The sequence below is a fragment of the Panthera pardus genome, unplaced genomic scaffold (genome assembly GCF_024362965.1).
Source record: "Panthera pardus isolate Hobbes unplaced genomic scaffold, ASM2436296v1 HiC_scaffold_18, whole genome shotgun sequence".
Lineage (NCBI taxonomy): Eukaryota > Metazoa > Chordata > Mammalia > Carnivora > Felidae > Panthera > Panthera pardus.
Genome location: NW_026526743.1, coordinates 9,563,562 through 9,576,328, shown reverse-complemented (window position 1 = coordinate 9,576,328; position 12,767 = coordinate 9,563,562). Strand labels below are relative to the sequence as shown.

At 38.5% G+C, this 12,767-nt stretch overlaps 3 protein-coding genes across 16 annotated transcripts in view; 2 read left to right on the top strand and 1 right to left on the bottom strand.

Moving 5' to 3' along the window:
* LOC109260969 (zinc finger protein 677-like) overlaps window positions 1-12,767 on the top strand; it is a 51,240-nt gene that overhangs the window by 46 nt on the left and 38,427 nt on the right. Inside the window, exons 1-2 of one of the 3 annotated variants that reach the window (XM_053906230.1) lie at window positions 1,271-1,317; window positions 2,327-2,392. In XM_053906230.1, coding sequence (XP_053762205.1) covers window positions 2,378-2,392 — 15 coding nt within the window. In that variant the 5' untranslated portion in view covers window positions 1,271-1,317; window positions 2,327-2,377. Of the gene's footprint in view, window positions 1-399; window positions 553-1,224; window positions 1,318-2,326; window positions 2,393-12,767 lie in introns of those variants that run through there. The other 2 variants (XM_053906233.1, XM_053906234.1) reach the window with 2 other exon arrangements.
* LOC109260960 (zinc finger protein 677-like) overlaps window positions 1-12,767 on the top strand; it is a 205,703-nt gene that overhangs the window by 190,927 nt on the left and 2,009 nt on the right. Inside the window, exons 1-4 of one of the 12 annotated variants that reach the window (XR_008423386.1) lie at window positions 1,270-1,317; window positions 2,327-2,392; window positions 8,438-8,591; window positions 9,335-9,441. The exons of 3 other annotated variants lie outside the window; for them this stretch is intronic. Coding sequence is in view for 4 of the 9 variants with exons in the window: in XM_053906247.1 (XP_053762222.1) it covers window positions 2,378-2,392; window positions 8,438-8,591; window positions 9,335-9,363 (198 nt within the window). In the remaining 5 variants the exon portion in view is untranslated. Of the gene's footprint in view, window positions 1-1,269; window positions 1,318-2,326; window positions 2,393-8,437; window positions 8,592-9,334; window positions 9,442-12,767 lie in introns of those variants that run through there. 8 more of the 12 variants (XM_053906247.1, XM_053906241.1, XM_053906236.1 and 5 more) reach the window with 8 other exon arrangements.
* The window catches only part of LOC109260970 (zinc finger protein 677-like), a 90,792-nt gene continuing 87,429 nt past the window's right edge, over window positions 9,405-12,767 (bottom strand). The window contains exon 6 of the mRNA XM_053906281.1: window positions 9,405-9,476. Coding sequence (XP_053762256.1) covers window positions 9,420-9,476 — 57 coding nt within the window. The 3' untranslated portion in view covers window positions 9,405-9,419. The remainder of the gene's footprint in view (window positions 9,477-12,767) is intronic.

The following is a 12,767-nucleotide window of genomic DNA, read 5'->3' as shown; positions in this document are numbered from 1 at the left end:
TCCCTCTCGCTGGGAGTTCGTCCTGTCGCCTCTCGCGGCGTGGCCATAAGACGTTCGGAGCCCAGTCGGTGCGGGTCACGGGCGTCAGCGTTCGTTTCCGGTTAAAATCTCTGTGAGGCAGGTTCGGGCCCTTTCTGCTTTGGCCCTTACAGACCCCATTTACCTTGCCGGTCATTTTCCTGCTCAGAACCTTTCTCTGACTCCCGAGTCTCCCCCCGGCCCCCACCCCCCACCCCCAACCGCGTCAGGCACAGTCGTCACTAGGGAGGTGGATGCAGGCCCTTCGCGCCGCCGCAGGGAGGGCAGAGTGGGGGCAGAGATGGCGGGGAAAGACGCAGAAGAAATCTGCGGAGTCGGAAAGTGTGGGAGGAACGGCGGGGATTGAAACAGAGGCTGCAGCAGAGTGGGGTCACACGGTTGAAGGAGGAATAGCGAGGGAGGGAAACGGAAATGGGCAAAAAGACTGAGGAGAAACAAGGACACAGAGAGACTTACACAGAGAACAAAACACGTAGTGAGTGGTCTGGGACAAAGCACAGGACCCAAACCCAGGTGAGTACCGAATTGATTGGGTATGGGATATTAAGTTGTGAAGTGCTGATTTGTGGCCCTGTGACCTCGTTAATTAAAATTTGGGAATTGTTTCAGTTATGCAGAAGAGAATGAGAGGTGTGAAACCAGGTGTTGGAGGCATCTGTACTTTCTAAGTATTGCGTCAGAAGATCATTGCATTTGGAACCCTTACTCATCTAGAGGGCAGAGGCTTAGCTCAGTCACTTAATGGGCACCACATGGTGCTTTTTACAATGGCCATTATTAACAGTACTATTTCTCTCTCCTTTTTTGATGGCTCGTCGCATTCTTTTCTAAATTTGATGTATCCTCTTTATCTTTAATATCATAATCCATTGGATATCTTTTTAATTTCCAAGTTATTTTCCCTCTTAATTTTTATTGTTCAGATTATGAGTTTTACATGCTGTCTACTCTTTCACAAGTTGGAATTGTTCTTTAATGTCTGGTAAATAACTTCATGGTATTTCGTTACATATCCATAAAGGATGTCGGTAATCTTTTAACACTCAAAACCTAGTTTAGGCAGTTAATTTAATATTCAACAGTTCTCTTCTTCCCTTAAGTGGTCTTTTACATTACTGAGTTCTGAGCTGAAGTCTGCAACTAAGTAGATGTTCCCCTCAAGTTCCCTTTGTCTTTTCTGTACAGATGTTGAAGAACGGTCTGGATTGATGTGGAACTTTGTTCCAGCAGAGCCCATCCGTTTATGGTGCAGAGATTGCCCAGAGCTCATCTCCCCAGGTGACCCTTGTTTGTGTTTTCCACTATCTGTAACTATTTGTAATTTCATATAGTTTTTCTGGAAAAGAGGAATTAAATGGGTTTGATTAAACCCATGAAAGGGAAGCTTCTCTTGTTCAGGAATATGAAAGGTAATCTGGAAAACCCTTTCTCATTAAACCTGTTCAGGCCACCATTTCAGAATTTACTTCCACCCAGTTCTGTTCATTCTACTCAGACTTCTTCAGGGTAACTTGGTAAAGTAACTCCCCCTCTGAGCCCCAGTGCACTCACCTGTAACATGAGTCAATAGACCAAGAATTCTGAACCTGAGGTAATAAGATCCCTGAAAGGATTTTCAAAGTTGGGTGTGTGTCTTTGGCAGTTTTCTGGGAGAGGGTGTGCGGTTGGAGTTTAAAATGTGACCCAGTTCCAAAAATAATGAAAACCAGTAAGAAAGAGGCAGCTGTATAGTCTTAGAGACAGGGATATGCCTCTGTCAGCTCCACCATCTCTCTGTATCATAACTAAATTTTCAAAACTTGATTGTGTCATCTTTTGACATTAAACCCACTTACGGCTTCCCATCACTGTCAGGACAAAGATGTAAACTCTCAGTATAGTTACCAGGGAGTTCTGGAGCTCGGGTGCCCCTTAAGAGTTGTTCCAAATTGATGGCATGGACGGGCTTCTGTGGCCTGCATCAACCATTCATTGCATGCTGGCTGCCTAGGGAGGAGCCAAGGACTTGAAAGAGCCAGTTCCCTTTTGCTGAGTGCAAGGAGACAGCGGACAATGCAGTTGCATAGAGTGTGTATGTTTCAGCAGGAGTGGAGGGCTTTCTGGAAAAGTGGGTGAAAAAATGCACTTGTTGGCTCCCTTTTAGATTTTATTGTCCCTGCATCCCTCCTGTTGCAGTGGGCAGCAAAGGACTTTTTCCCATAGTAAGTTTCTCCCCGTATGTATATTGTGGCAGAGGAAGGGGTTATGTTGATTCTAAACATTAAACAACATTCCTTTTGTCACACAGTATAACCTTACCTAAGAAAGAAGGCTAGAAGAAGAGAGAGAAAAGGGAGGAATGGCTCTTCTCCAGGTAAAAGTCATATTTTTCATTAATTGTTCTTCTTCTTAAAATGTCATATTTTGGACTTGTTAATCTTCTCTGTCTCCGAGATGTCCTGCCTAAATTGTTTACTCACACCCAGGGCCTTCTCCCGGTCTCCTCTCATCTCCATACAGAGTCCAACTCAGTCTGACCCAGTGACATGGAACTTGGGAAGAGGCTCCTTTTCGATAGTCATCCTGTGAAGGATTTTCTATGTAGGCAAGGACTGGAGATGGGGAGTGGGCATTGTGGTGTCCCTGAGGTTAGGCAGTAAGGATTCTTCAGAGACCCCTTCTGGATGCCCTTTCGGCTCATATAAATAAATGAGTATTAAAGAGATTACATATGTAAGTAACGTATTAATGTGCACAAGTACCTGAGGAACCCTGGAAAATAAGACTGATGGGGGAAATTTGCTTTGTCTGATTTTACAAATGCCTTTTGATGTTAAATGAGGGAGTCCTTGTGCTTCTGACTCCACAATATTAATACTTTGGAATAGAATGGGAAGTTCAAAGTAGGAATAAAGAATAGAGTGAGTATTTTGTTTTATTAACATTGGTTTTAAAGTATAGAATCAACCTACTTCTCTAACACTACATGTTCTTGAATTATTTATAGTGCATTCATCTCATAAAGACCATGGTGTTCTTTTAGGAACTCTTACACTGTGCATCTTTTAGATAAAAATGTTTCTAGTTTAACCAGACATAGGAGCAGAACTTTCTGTCATCAGAAAGGCTGGTGCTCAATTTTCATTTTACGAATTATTCTTAAATGTTATTATTTTTCTTTTGTATTAAACCCCCCTAGTGTATATTTTTGTGGTTCAGATTCACACAGGGATGCATTTTAGAAACTAAGAAGTAAAATATCCCCTTCCCTGTCACATCTCCTACCATCACAGATTGTCTTCACCCAGAAGCTATGTTCTCTTTAGCGCAAATCTTCTAAAAATGCATTTACATATTGTAATGTGATTTTAGAATATATTCTTCAGTAAATGTTTTCTCATCATATTTTACTCTGCAGATTGAAATATTTACATACCATATGTCTTGAAGTTGTTCTCATGTTAGTAAACGTAGAGATAACTGCTTTTTTAGATCCTCATTGGAACATTCTCTAAATGAAGAAACATGGGTCTTTTACAATTTCTTACTGTTACAAAGAATGTCATCGTGGCTGCTTCTGAGAAGACTGACTTCACTACAGATATCTAAGGATATCTTATGATTGTACATCTTAAGCACGTTAATGATGGTCTTTCTGAGGAGGCAGAGACATTCCACTTAATAAAGATTTAAATTTTTTTTTTTTTTTTAATATTTATTTCTGAGAGAGGGACAGAGCATGAGAGGGGAGGGGCAGAGCGAGAAAGGGACACAGAATCCGAAGCAGGCTCCAGGCGCTGAGCCATCAGCACAGAGCTCGACCTGGGCTCAAACCCACGAACTGCAAGATCATGACCCATCCCGAAGTCGGACGCTTAACCGACCGAGCCACCCAGGCACTCACTAAATAAAGATTTTTAAATCAACTGTCTTGAAAATATTCAGCTAAAGGAAAACATGGAAGAGAACTAAGAAGTAGAACAGTGTTTCAACACATAAAAAATGTCAGTCACTAAGGAGATAGAAATTATAGTAAAGTGATGGAATAGAAATTCTGGAGTTAGGCAAGTATAGACACCAAAACTCAAAATTCACTAGAGAGTTCATCAGCAGGTGGGCAATAAGAAAGAATCAGTGAACCTAAACATCGGTTAACTGAAATTATCAAGTGTGAGCAGAAGAAAGGGGACAAAAGCAGAAAAGGGAAAAAAGGAAAAATGAACAGAGACAAAGAAACCTCTGGGACACTATGAAGAATACTGATAGGCACATAATAGGAGTCCCAGAAGGAAAGGATAAAGAAGAAAGGGGAGAAAGAATATTTGAAGAAATAAGAGCTAAAAACTTGTCAAATTTATCAAAAACAACCTACACATCCAAAAACTCAATGAACTTCAGCTATGACAGATGCATGGAGATCCCTGGCAAGCACATAATCAGTCAACTTTTATAAGACAAAGGAGTGAATGCGGAACGTAGCAAGACAGAAACAACTTCTCATGTACAGGGCTTCTCAATAAGTTTAACAGCCTATTTCTCCTCAGAAACTGTGGAGGCCAGGAAGCAGTCTCCTGTGGTATTAAAAGCTTGAAATATTAAAAAACAAAAATAAAAACCTGTCAGGAATTCCTTATGAGGCAACTATACTTCAAAATTGATAGTAAAATTAAGAGACTCCTAGAGGAACAAAAGCTGAGGGAGTTCACACTTACAGACTTAGCTTATATGAAATACCAAATGGAGTTCTTCAGGCTGAAAAGGATGGAAACTAGTGGTACATCAAAGCCATAGAAACAAATAAAGAACACTAGTAAAACTACATAAGTGAATATAAAAGCCAGTATTATTATATTTTTGTTTTCTAACTCAGTTTTTCCTATGTGTCTTAAAAGACAGATGTGTAAAACAATAATAAAAATCTGTTCTTGAGTGTATAAAACATCTGTTCATATCTTTTACAAAGGAATAACTTTTGACAATAAGAACATAAAGGGTGACTGTATAACAACAGTTGTTTGTATGCTATTAAAGCTAAGTTAGTATCAACTGAAATTCAAATATTATTAATGTGTAAACTGCAATCCCCAGGATAACCACTCAGAAAATAACTTGAAAATGGAAAAATAAATACAGAGGCAATCAAAATGGCATGTACGCAGAGGCACAGACACCCAAAGAAGGGAGGAATTATGAAACAAAATATCAGACATACAGCAGATGTCAAAAGTAATTCTTACCAGTAGTAACTTGAAAGGTACATAAATTAAACTCTCTAATAAAAGACAAAGGAATTAATGTTTAAAAATGATTCCACTCTCTGTCTACAAAAGGCTCACTTTATTTTTTTAAGTTTTTATTTATTTATTTTGAGAGAGTGTGCATGGGGGAGGGGCAGAAAGAGAGAGGGAGAGGGAGAGAGTCTCAAGCAGGCTTCACACTGATAGTACGGAGCCCGTGCGGGGCTTGAACATACGAAATGTGAAATCATGACTTGAGCTGAAATCCAGTCAGGCGCTTAACTGACTGACCTACCCAGGTGCCCCAAGGCTCACTTTAGATACACAAATATGTTGAAAGTGGAAGGATGGAAAAAGATATTCCACGCAGATAATAATGAAACTTATCTGGATAGGTATACAAATATCAGACAAAATAGACTTTAAGTAAAATTATTATCAAAGATGTTGAATGACATTATATATTGAAAAAAGGGCCAATTCATCAGGAAGATAAACCGAGTATAAATAATAAATACATAACAACAAAGCCCCCAATTTTTTGAAGCAAAAATTGAGGAGACAGTTCTCTACTAGTTGGAGACCTCATACTCCCTTTTTAATAATGGGTAGAACAACCAGATATCAATAATAAAGGAGTGAGCAACACTGTAAACCAGCTAGATTCAGCAGACATGTACAGGACACTTTATCCAACAAACACTCAAAAATTAGGAGTAGACTTGCTGTTTGAAAAAGGGTATTATTAAAATTCCATGGCTAACATCAATGGTAAACAACTGAAAACGTCCTCCTAATACCAAGAACAAAACAAGTGTGTCCCATTTTGACACCACATATCAACACTGTACTGGAAGTTCTAGACAGAGAAAACACAGAGGAAAAATAAATAAAATGTGTCAAAATGGGAAAAGAAGTCAAACTATCTCTCTATTCATAGTATACATGATCTCCTATTTAGAAATAAAGAAAGCTCAGACTTAGAATGAATTCATTGAAGTTACAGCATACAATATTAACACTCAAAATTCAGGTTACATTTCTGTACAGTAGCAGTCAACAAATGGAAAGTAAGTAAACAATTTATAAGAGCAAGAAAACAAATGGGAATAAATTTAACGAAGGAAATGGAAGATTTATACACAGTGAAAACCAGAAAGCTGCTGAGGAAAATTAAAGAAAACCTAAATAAATGTGAAAATGTCCTGTGTTTGTGGATTGCAAGACTGTAAAATGGGAATCCTTTCCAGAGCAATATAAAGAGTAATGCAGTCCTCAGCAAAATCCCAATATCTTTGCCCAAATGGGAATCCTGATTCTAAAACTCCTATTGAATTGGTAAGGATGCCAGATAACCAAAATAAATGTGAGAAAGAACAAAATTGGAGGACCTAGAATTCCTGGCATAAAACCTTACTACAAATTTTGAGTAATCAAAACTACAATTCCAGCAGAGACTAGATATATAGAACAAAGTAATAGAACTGAGCCTCCACATATAAAACCCTGCATGTATAATCCATTCCTTTTTTACAAGTGTGCCAAAAACAGCGGAAAAACAATACTCTCTTAAATGGTACTGGCAAAACTAGAGTCTATGGGAGAATGAAATTGAAACTACCTTGTACCATATAAGGTAATCAATTCAGAATTAATCAAAGACTGAATGTTAGAGCTAAAACTATAAAACTCTTAGGTGAAAACATAGGGGTAAATCTTCATGACCTGAGGGTTGGCAGTGGATTTTTATACATGATCCCAAATCGAAAGAGAAAAAGACAAAGTAGATAAATTGGTCATCATCAGAATTAATCATGTCTGTGCAATGAAGGACATTCTCACACAAGTGAAACAATCTAATAAATGGGAGGAAATAATTTGCCAGTCCATATCTACAAAGGGTCTAGAACCTGGAATATATGAAGAACTTCTACAACTCAACAACCAAAATACACAGAACCCAACTTAAAAAATGGTCAAAGGATCTTAATAGACATTTCTCCATAGAAGATACACAAATGAAACAAGCACATGAAGAGATATTCAGTGACAGTAGTCATTAGTAAATTGCAAACTCAAAACCACAAGTGATCATTTCACACCCACTAGGATGACTACTGTAAAAGAACAACAGCAAAAAAAGTGTTGGTAAAGAGGTGAAGAAATTAGAATCATGACACATTGCTGTTAAAGTGTAGCTGCTGTGCAAAAGCACATGGCAGATTCTTAAAAAAATTAAACCATGTGCCCCAGTAATTCCACTCCTAGGTATATAACAAAAGAATTGAAAACAGATATCCAAACACTTGTACTTGAAAGTTCGTAGCAAATTACTAATATTAACCAAAGTTGATAACAACCAAATGCCCATCAGTAGTTGAATGAATATAGTCTAGTCCTGCAATGTCTAGTCCTATAGTCTGCAATAGACTAGTCCTGCAATGACTAGTCTATAGTCTAGTCCTTTCCAGAAGAAAGGAAATGTACCACTGATATATACTGTATCATGGATGAACCCCAAACATTATTCTACATGAAAGAAGGCAGATGCAAAAGGTCACATTTTTGATCCCTTCTTACATGAAAAGATCCAAAATTGGTAAATCCATAGAGACAAAGCATTAGTGGTTGCCAGGGACTGGGGAATAGGAAGCACCTGCTTTAATAGTATTTAATAAGTATTTTCTCTGGGGATGATAAAAATGTTTTGGATCTAGACAGAGGTGATGTTTGTGCAATATTGTGAGTGCACTAAATGCCCCCAAACGGTACTTTAAAATGGCTTGTTTTTTTTGTTTTTTTTGTTTTTTTTTTAGCGTTTATTTATTTTTGAGACAGAGAGAGACAAAGCATGAACGGGGGAGGGTCAGAGAGAGGGAGACACAGAATCCAAAACAGGCTCCAGGCTCTGAGCTGTCAGCACAGAGCCCGACGCGGGGCTCGAACTCACGGACCACAAGATCATGACCTGGGCCGAAGTCGGCTGCTTAACCGACTGAGCCACCCAGGCCCCCCAAAATGGCTTGTTTTTATGTTAAGTGTAACTTGCTCAAAATTATATTGCATGGATCAAATAGCACTCACTCCAGCCAAGTCAGTCTTTACACATCTGTGCTTCTCTTGTTTTGTGTCAAATAAGAACACTTTCCCTGTCCACTTGGTGAAATGTGTTTTCCTTTCAGGGGCGGTTGACCTTCAGGGATGTGGCCATAGAGTTCTCTCAGGAGGAGTGGGAGTGCCTGGACCCTGCTCAGAGGGCCTTGTACCGGGACGTGATGTTGGAGAACTACAGGAACCTGGTCTCCCTGGGTGAGGATAACTTCCCTCCCGAAGTCGGTAATTACTTTTTATGTCTGCATTTTCTTTTGACTTGATCATAGGAGTTTCAAATCCCTGTTTCTAAGGGAATGATTACAGCTGTTTTAATTGAGAATGGAAAGGCATCATAATGTGGCAAATGGACTCTAACTTCCCTTTCCTTCAGAAGTTCTGCATTCCTGCTTGTTTAGGTGCTTGCAGAACATTAGTAGTCAGAAAAGCTTAAGGGAGGGGACTGGTGAGGATGAGCACTGGGTGTTATTTGTAAGTGATGAATCCCTAAATTCTACTGAAACCCATACTACACTGTATGTTAACTAACTAGAATTTAAATAACAATCTGGGAGTCTGGGGAATAGGATATAAAAATCCTTAAAGTCTTAGTAAAGTCCAGTTTCACTGACATCATTAAAGATAAGGCTCAGAGACAATAAAGTTACTTAAAGTTGGGGGGGAAAAAGGAAACCTTATGAATTTTTTAAAATATCTGATTCTGTGGTCTTACCCTTGTGCTTTTGGTTCAGTATTTCTTGGAAAGAACCAGATCTCTGCATACCTAAAATAATCCTTAAGCATTCAGGCACTCAGTTGACTAATTTTTGAAGTATGTTTCTACACCCACATATACTGAATGTCCTTTCTTCTTTGCTGAAAAATGAGCTGGGAATGTGTTCTGGAAGAGAAGCAGAACATGTTTTGTTTTTCTTCATAAATAGAAATCTTTTCTTGAACTGAATATCATCTCTATCATCTCTTTCCAGGGGAAAGATCCCTGGACTGTGGAAAGTGAAGTGAATATAGGAGAACATCCAGACAGGTGGGAATGTGTTGGGATGTGAGCATAAGTCAAAACTGAAATGGGCACAGAGTAAGCAGGTCCATTAAGTATTGTTTGGGAAGGATCTGTGGGAAAATAAAAGTTTATTTCTTAGGAGCTTGCTTTTTTTTTTTTTTTTAAATTTTTTTTTTTTAACGTTTATTTATTTTTTTGAGACAGAGAGAGACAGAGCATGAACAGGGGAGGGTCAGAGAGAGGGAGACACAGAATTTGAAACAGGCTCCAGGCTCTGAGCTGTCAGCACAGAGCCTGACACGGGGCTCGAACTCACAGACCGCGAGATCATGACCTGAGCCGAAGTCGGACGCTTAACCGACTGAGCCACCCAGGTGTCCCCCTTAGGAGCTTTCAAAGGAAATCTTCCCCCATCCCACACACACTTCTCATTCTGTTATTCATATGAGTAAATCAAATTACGTACAAGTTTAAACTCCCACTGTTAGGACCTACAACACTGTTATTTGGGCCCTCTGACCATACTGGTGCTGTGATTTGAGAGGGACTGAGATGGCTGTCTCTAAGAGAGTCTTTCCCTCCATCTCTCATGGTTCTCATAACATACAGGTCAGAGCTGAGGTCTCTGTAGTACAAACCCCCGGAACTATTCACTTTCCATTTCCATTTTGTATCCTTGACAGAACTTTTCAGGAGACAAACAAAAGGTAATAACTGTCTATTAGAGTAGAGCTAAGGCCTCTTTCTTTCCTGGGCTATCCTGGCTTCTTGAGGTTGGGCGCTTGTGCAGTAATTAGGGGGAAGGCATGATGTAGATAATTCTAAAAAGTGAAAGTCAAAACTAGATGTAGGTTAAATAGAGCACAACTTACTGATATCTCTAGTTAGCTTTTCTGTAGGAAAAACGTATCATTCCACAGATGTTTGTTGTATTCTTGGTATATGGAAAGCACTATATTGATATTTTTTTGGTTGTTTTGTTTTTATTTTTTGGTTTTAAGAACTCAAGAGGTGGCAGCAATTTTTGTTTTGTTTTTAAGTAATCTCTACACCCAACATGGGGCTTGAACTCAGAACCCCAAGGTCGAGGGTTGCATGCTCTGTGGACTGAGCCAGGCAGGCATCTTTTTTGTTTTGTTTTGTTTTGTTTAATATTTTGATTACCTTCACCCATTTCTGCCACCGTCCCCTCAACTACCTGCCTCTAGCAACCATACATATATTCTCTGTATCTAAGAGGGGTTATTTTGTTTTTTTAAGATTCCACATATAAGAGAAATCATACTTTGATAACTGCCATTCTAATAGGTGTGAAGTGATATCTCATGGTGATTTTGATTTGCATTTCCCTGATGATGAATGATGTTGGCCATCTTTTCATGGTCCTTTTGCCATCTCTAGATCTTTGGAAAATGTCTATTCATATCTTCTGCCTATTTCTTAAATTGGATTATTTGAGCTTCTTTTTGCCATGTTTTGGATTATTAGCCCCTTATCAGATACATATTTTGCTAATACTTTCTCCTGTCCAGTAGGATGCCTTTTCATGTTGTTAAAAAAGTGTTTCCTTTGCCATGCAGATACTTTTTAGTTTGATGTAGTCCCACTTACCTTTGCTTTTGTTGATTTTTCTTTTGGTGTCAAAGTAAAAAAAAAAAAAAAAAAAAAAAATCATTGCCCAGACCTGAATCAAGGAGCTCATTACCCCGTATCTTATAGGAATGTTATGGTTTCACGTCTTAGGTTTAAGTCTGTAATCCATTCTGTGCTAATTTTTGTGTATGGTTTCAGACAGTGGTCCAGTTTCATTCTTTGACCTGTTGGGAGTCCAGTTTTCCCAAACCATCTATTAAAGACATTGTGCTTTCCCCATTGTATAGTTATGCCTCCTTTGTTGTAAATTAATTGACCATGTGTGTGGGTTTATTTCTGGGCTCTATTCTGTTCTGTTGATCTGTGTGTCTATTAGATTTATGCTAATACCATACTGTTTTAATTACCACAGATTTGTAGTCAGGGAGTTTGAAATCAGGAAGTGTGATGCCTCCATCTTTGTTCATCTTTCTCAAGATGCTTTGGGCATTTAGGGTCATTTGTGGTTCCATACAAATTTTAGGATTTCTCTATTTCATGTGTAGGTTTTTGTATAGATATAAATTTTCAACTTATTTGTGTAAATACCAATGAATGAGACTGCTAAATCATATTTAAGAGTATGTTTAGTTTTGTAAGAAAGTGCAACTTGTTTTCCAAAGTGGTGTACAACATTCCCACCAGTAATGAATGAGAGTTCTTATTGGTCCACATTCTCACTAGTATTTGGTATTAGTGTTCTAAATTTTGGCCATTTTCATAAATGTGTAGGGATATTTTATTGTTGTAACATATATTTTCCTCAATTAAATTTAGGTCTTTTTTTAAAAGTTTATTTTTGAGAGAGAGGGAGAAACATAGAGCGCATGAGTTGGGGAGGGAGGGAGGGAGGGAGAGAGAGAGAGAGGGAGGGAGAAAGAGAGTCAGAATCTGAAGCAGATTCCAGGCTCCAAGGTGTCAGCATAAAACCCGAAGTGGGGTTTGAACTTCTAAATCATGCGGTCATGACCTGAGTCAAAGTCGGACACTCAACCAACTGAGCCACCCAGGTGCCCCATGGCAGTCTTTAAATGGAGTATTTGTGATATCTTTAGAACGTACTTTTTTTTTTTAAGTTACTGCTTTAGTCACAAATGTCATTAATTTGATTTGCCATAGCTTTTTAGATAATGATACCTTATTTTGGGGTGCTTGGGTAGCTCAGTCGGTTAAGTGTCTGACTCTGGATTTTCGCTGAAGTCATGATCCCACAGTTTGTGAGTTCAAGTCAAGCATCGTGCAGTGCGCTTACAGTGTGAAGACTGCCTGGGATTCTCTCTTTCTCCCTTCCCCTCCCCCATTTGCAAGCTCCCTCTCACTCTCTTAAGTAAATAAAAAAACATTCTTGTACATGTCTCATGGAACATGTATATATTACATAATTCTTTTGAGTATATACCTAGAAATGGAATTCATGGGATATTTAGTTTGATAATTTTTAGAGGAAATACTGTCCTATAACACCATACTGTCTCCCTGTTGAATGTTTTCCATTGTTACTTCATGCCATAGTGTAAATTCTTACAGAATGAGTCAATATTATGCCTGTTGCTATATCAGTTCCTTTCTCTAGGGTCAGGCTTTTAACTTACAACACAATCATATTCCCATAGATGTGCAAATACAAGCATTATCCCCACATTTATAAAAACAAAATTTAAAAACATTGTATATAACAATAGTGTTTGAAGACCATGGTTGAAAAGCTTCCTTTGTTCATTATAAAGTATTATTTGGGTGTGTAATTATGCAATTTAGTATAAAATATT